The sequence below is a fragment of the Barbus barbus genome (assembly GCF_936440315.1).
Source record: "Barbus barbus genome assembly, chromosome: 45".
In the NCBI taxonomy this organism is placed as follows: Eukaryota; Metazoa; Chordata; class Actinopteri; order Cypriniformes; family Cyprinidae; genus Barbus; species Barbus barbus.
In genome coordinates, this window is record NC_136723.1 from 11421326 (window position 1) to 11428126 (window position 6801).

Genomic DNA, 6801 nt, shown 5'->3' on the forward strand with positions numbered 1-6801 from the left:
AGGAGAGAAGTGTAAATCCCAGCCCAAGACTGCTCGGCTATGATCTGAGCTTCACAGTGATTCACACATCCCTGAAAGGAAAAAAACTTCTGCTAGCCTTTACATACTTAACCCTCAACCCTGCCAAATCCCTCTGAAATAAGATTCCATTCTCTTCCATTATCCCTTTCGATTCCTTGTTTCATGCGTCTCTTCGTCTCACATGATATACTTACAATTAACACCCTTTCTTCCTTCCATCCTCTTCTAAACTCCCACTCATACACTCATCCATGACTTTAACCTCTGCTCCCATCTCTCCTTTCTGATTGAATCTATTTACCAACTGTTTTAACTCCCCTCTGTTCCTGCGTTAGCATGTGTGAGTGATGATCCATGCATGCATAGCAAGTCTCCAATTGAAACTAGAGTGACCAAAAAAAAACACACCTTGCAACCTTGGTTATTTATCATTATTACCAGGTCTAATGGAATGTGATCGGCCCATCGTAATGGCCCACTTACTCTCCAAATTGAAAAAGGCAATAAAAACAGGCGAGAGAGTGGCACCCGGGATCAAAATGTTGTAACGTGACAGGAGTAGGTGTCGCCTGCCGTCTCAGGTACAAGCCTTGCATCCTAAAATATTTATGAAGCAGAGGCCTGAATATTCATACGGGTAGCATGTCCTTTCTGTTAGATGGAGGGCATACAGCGTCCACACACATGCGAATACAGGTGCTTGGAATGTGATTTTACTCCTAAGCTCAGTCCTTATTCAGAAGGACAGCACCAGGGGGAATGTTGTGTTGAGAGGAGGAGAAACACACTACGAAATGCAAGGCTTTGAGGCGCAGATGAGGTTGCTGTCAATATCAGCGTTTCGTGTTGGGAGGCTTTGCTTGTTGGATTAGACAGAGCTGCTGCAGAGCAGAGTAGAGAGGGTGGCCTGAGGCCATAACTCAGCAGCTCGTCTCTCCTTAGATTACACAAAGACGAATCAAGGGGTATCTCAAATAAATATCTCACTGCCTCATAGCATGCCTTCAAGCCATACCTGCTCAACATTTTTTCCTCTCTGTGGCTGCCCACTCTCACTAAACATCAAATAGTTTCTGTTCAATCTATAAGTAAGCTAATTAGAAAGAAATTACATTTCTTACTTAAAAAGAGTGCCTTATGTTAATATAAATTTAATTATTATAGTGTAATACTATAATAATTGCTTTTAGAATATTTAATTATAACAAGCACATTAGCAAGCACAATAATAAAATAGTACAGTTTAAAAAAAACAGCAGTTCCCCCTTAAATTTGCTTATTTATTTGTCTCATGTCTGTCAAATTCACTGAAATACGAAAATTTAAAAAATTACATGGTTAAAATATCTGACTGGCTGGTAAGAAACGGTTTCATTTATAGCCCTCGATAATTTTCGTTTATTAATAAACTATGTGTAAAATGAACTATGCTCTGCTGAAACATCTAGGTCTAGTCTACTTTTTGAGACCTCAGAGCAGTAGGCTTGTCTTGAAAAATCTATATAAATTGAAAGAAGTTTTTTTTTTTTTTACTCAAGCTCAAAAACAGACTATACCAAATTTTTTAATGGGGTCTACAACTAATAGCTGAAAGTCTATGTTTGGAAAAAGCACTCCGAGTAGTGATTCTCTACCATCACATTCCAAGGACTCGTGTGTGTGTGTGTGTGTGTGTGTGTGTGTGTGTGTGCTACAGGTCTCCTAGCAATGTTCTCCAGGCAGGGTCTCCAGAGTAGTTATGTTTATCAGGTAACTACAGCACAGGTCTACTCAAGGTTGAGGAGGTTTTCAGAGCAGTATACTGACTTTAAATTAGGTTAAAACAAGACACTACACTCAGTCGCTTGTGAATGGGAAGGTACTGTTCTTAATACCTTTTGAAGACAAGTGTGAGTCAAACTTTAGAAAGGAGAACCAGATAATATTGAGGAGTTGAGTGCATACTACAACATGAGCCAGACATGAATGACTGAGCTTGCGCACATACACAAGCACAGGAGCAAAATAAAAGTGCTGACTGACCAGGGATGTCTGACGGCATCTGGCTAATGTCTAAGTGAAGGGACAAGCCTGTCAGAGCCTGTGGACGGTATTATTTAAAATATGTCTTTAATGGACACTAGGGACTATAGGACAGAACAGGGAAGACTACAGGACTGGACAGTGAAGAAAGTGTTGTCTCAATGAGAAAAGCTTGCAAGCTCTTCTAAAATACATCAAAGTATTTGAAAGATGAATATCAAACAAGAGCAATATTCTGCGTTGACATATTTCCTATTAAAACCACAATTCTTTAGTTACGTGACGTCACAGCCACAAACCCTGATTTGGTATTAGTGCATAGCTCGCGGAAACATATTTTATCTGGGAGTGCTGGAGGCCATGGAGGGTGATTTTTCACAAAATCCTAATATTAAACAGCCCAAACTCTTATAGATCAACATACAAATGAATACAGAGTTATATGCAAACCAATACATATTTGTGCTTTTGTGATTTTAGTTCAAGAATCTTTCTTTAATATTTCTATTATTTAAGGGGATTTTACTAAATATTAACATCGCCGATACGCAAAAGTTTTGGTCAGTGCACTCTCGAATTCTCTCATCAAAAACAACAAAGTGCAGATGTACGTGCGATGTAAGAGATTAATTCATCACACTGCAGACAACATCACTGATTATAGCTTATAGCTTTTTTTTTAGAATGCTTACACTCACGCTAGACTGAATTCAGTTATATTCTTTGATACAGTAAATGTTCTTTGCTCGCTGTATAACTTGTTTGTTGTTTGAATAATCGTGGACATGCAGCATTATAATTAAACTTAAAATGTGTTTTTATTAAGCATGATCAGGTTAAATACAAATTCAGTCTTATTAAAATATTTTGTCATAATATGGATAGCCTAGCGTTTGACCAGAGACTAGAGCGCAGTTAAAGAGCTGTGCCTATGTAATTGATGGTGGCCGTCTTGAAAAGTGAGGAAGCTTCAAAAAACGGATCATAAAAAGGATTGGTATTTACAAGTCGGAATGTAAAGTTACAGTATCGCGTGAACATTTCACATGATATTCTGTCAGTGTGAGGGGAGATGTAGTGACGCGTGCCACAAGGTGCGCAAGAAAAATACAACCGCATTAGGCTATATATTTTCTGGTCAGTTTAATAAATAATTAATCACAAAACTATCACAAAATTAAGCATCTTGGGGATGATCGAGGGTCACAAGGAAAATCTCAGACCTGGCCCTGCAGCGGGGGGGTGCTAGTTCCCACGGCCATGTATTTATTAATGGATGGACATTCTCATTCTAGAAACATTTTATTGGACAAAAATTTGTGCAGGATGAATCATAAACATTTTAGTCCATTTTCACAGAAGAGAAAGATTGTACATTTTAATTATTATCTTCTTATTTAAATTTTGGCTAAATTTAGGAGTACACTAGCAAACAGACACAGACTAAAACCAATACATTTTTTCAGAAGCCTTGGTTCTGAAAGTATTTTTCCCCAGGAATTTGCCAAACTGACAAACAATGGATAAATATAAACTAGTGTTTCAGAGATGTTGTTTGTCATCATTCTCTGATTGCTGGAGATTTCTTTACAGAATACTGGAAGTAATGTAGTTTTTCCACCCCTAAGTCAGGAGTTAAACATGATTATTTAAAAAGAAAAAAAAAACATTGAAATAATGCAGACTACTGGCTATAACAAGACAGAGCATCAGTTAACAACCTTGTAGCTCACAGTAGGTCTTTCTTTAATCATTTATAAGTTACCGTTAAAAATCAATTCCCCAATGGAGAAAATGAGTCAGATTTCAATTTCCGGATCTCAACTGTTGCACTCTAAACAGAGAACTATTAGAGTTTTTCTTTTTCTTTTTTTTTTTCACTAATACATCTCCAATTAATACAATTACTTTGATAGAAAATAATTTCAAATGACATATTATAACATACGACATTTGTGAAAATGCTACGTCTTCACATGCCCCATTTCCCTTTATGAATAATCTGTGTTATGACAAAATGACACCTTGAATGAGAAATATCCTTGTAGCCAGCACCAAAAACAGCATCCCTGTCTGCTGAGAAGGACACAGGACACACAAATGTCAAACTCAATATTCTGTTGTGATGGTAATGAGTCTGACAGGTTAACACCACGGAGGAATAAATGTCACACACAAAACCTTCTAAAACATACCTGAATGTATTCCACGGTTATGAGAAAATGCATTATGTATCAAGGCTCAGATTAAACACCACAACCGAGCTTCCACACATTCCATATATGCATTAAAACAAAAGCAGTGTGTACACAAAGCTTGTTATTGTCAGACTCTAGTTTATCAGTAACCAGTGGGCTGGAAAGTCATCGCCCTATCCATGCCACTCGCTTTTATTTTTCCTTTGTGCTGATCTGTAGGCTACGCAGTTTGAATCTCTAGCTAAAGAACACAGGTAACCTTTGAACAAAACTGCACAAACAGTTTCAGTTGTTGCTCAAGAGAAATAAACAAGGAGTGAATGGTTTCTGTGTTGATGCTTGCGTTAACCTCATTCCCTTCCTCACACAAAACACTAACTAGTTGGTCAACAACCAGAAGTGCCTAACTACAACACAGCACGTGCCTCTCTCACAGAAAATCAATGTTAACTACAGACAAGTCCACTGCTAAAACTAGTGTGCTTTTGTTCGTTTTCCAAGTCATGGGATCAGTCGGTATCATATGTAGACTGGATAATAACCTCAGTTTCAGACATCTAGAGGAGTCGTCTTGAGAAGGGGGGCACAAGTGGAGCTTGCATTAGCAGATGGCTGCCTGAAAGAAGCCCCTCTTGATGGCTTTAAGACGGTTAAGCCTATTGTGTACTGCCAACTAACAACAATATTCAAGAAACGTATTCTAGAAAATTAATAATTCCATCTGACATCTAAAACATACTGAAATAACACATCTGGGTCAACAGCAGCATCAAAAAGACTTCATATAACGTTACATCCATGAAAACAGACCGCTATTAACTGCGCTTCGCGGACTGGGTTGTTGTTAACAAGGCGTCGTTCAGTTGAAGAAGCCTCTGATTAAAATAAAAATACAAATTTAACTCTCCAAACCTGTGGGAATAACATTTCTATTAGAGGCTTGTTTAAAGTACTGTTATAGCAGAATTATATTTCATGTATAAGTTAGTGTTTTCCTATTCTGCTTGATACATATAACATTATTGTATACATTTTAGTAGAATAATTACAAATAAATGAACCTATTTACAATAAATGTATTTATTAACATTTTTGTTCCATCAAATGGTAATTTACTCAATTTAAGTTAGTTGTTTCTAAATAGCGCCGTAGTAAGATTTTGAAAATAGCGACCGTTTTGTTTTGTTTTACTTCAACGAAAAACCTTTAACTTCGATTATTGTGACTACTTTCGCCAATTTGGTTTATAGTTGAAAGTACAGCTGAAACGGTAACATTATAAAACTCTGATATAACACAATCTAAAAGCTGAACGAAAACGAAATAAGTTAAAGTATTTATAAATAAAATAAACTTTTGAGGGAAGGTAACGTTAGCGCGCGAGCAAAGCTAAAAAAAGACGAATTCAAACTTACCTGCGAGGAGAATAACATTGAATAAACAAAGGCAGGACGTCCTCAAATCCATTTCTCTGTTTTTAAGCCACAATTTAGTAACCGGTGAGTATAAAAACAACTTTTTCCCCCCGTCTTGTGGTGTTTCGTGCTCACTCTTCTTTCGCCAGTCTCGCGCAGCATCAGAAGTCCACTAGCTCGCTCGCGCAGGTGGATTGTGGCTGGAATCTGCACACGTGATTTCCGGAGGTATCAGCTGGAGAACTTTGAGGGGTTTTTACGCCCCCTTGCGTACACATGCTCATTACATCGACGCATATTGAATGAATAATGTACAGTGTTGGGATGGTTAGGGGAGAACGGGGGCAATTGTAACATTTTTTATACATTTTCCTTCATAACTCACAGGCTACTTGTAATAAGATTATCATCTTTTGATACAAGAAACAAATATAGCTGCACTAATTAACAATACAATTGATATATTTTCACTAATAAGGACAAAACTATAAAATTAAATTAAATGCAAGAAGTCAGTGTTACAATTGCCCCCACAAAAGTCATATTAACCCTCTGTATCTCAAAAAAGCCTTCCTCAAAGTAATCACTTTACTGCTGTAGTCTACTAATGCTACTTAAGATTTTTCTTGTATATAGTTCAAATTGTTTTAGATGTCAGGCATCATATGCATTCAAATATCAAAAGTCTATTTCTGTTTTTGCACTCTCGAATGTGCACAACTATTCTAGTGGTATCTAGATTTTAATTATTTAAATATATATTTCACTTTAAAAGCAACCCATCTTTAATGTGTAACACTAATCATTTTTAAATATAGTTTTACATTTAAATATGTGAATTTTCTAACAGAAAAGTATGTCAGCACAGACAAACAAGCTGCTTACACTGGGCCATGCGGCTCTGGAACAATGTTACAATTGCCCCCGATGTTACAGCCATGATAAAATCTGTATGCTAGTTTGCCACACCTATAGGTTTTTCATGTTAATTTTTTATCAATAATCTAGAGATCAAATGTATGGAAGTTCAAATCTGCAGTCATCTAAACTTTAGACAGCAGAAGAAAAATACTGTACAATGTACATCCAAAAAGTAACTTGTATACCTCAAAATCATTTTTTGTGGAAAAATTCTGCTGAGGTGA

General features: G+C 36.8%; 1 protein-coding gene across 1 annotated transcript in view; it reads right to left on the reverse strand.

Annotated features, from left to right (window-relative positions):
* Positions 1–5867, reverse strand: part of LOC306864311 (coxsackievirus and adenovirus receptor homolog) — a 48853-nt gene extending 42986 nt beyond the window's left edge. Inside the window, exon 1 of the mRNA XM_079408257.1 lies at positions 5657–5867. Coding sequence (XP_079264383.1) covers positions 5657–5708 — 52 coding nt within the window. The 5' untranslated portion in view covers positions 5709–5867. The remainder of the gene's footprint in view (positions 1–5656) is intronic.
* Between the last annotated feature and the right edge of the window lie 934 nt (positions 5868–6801).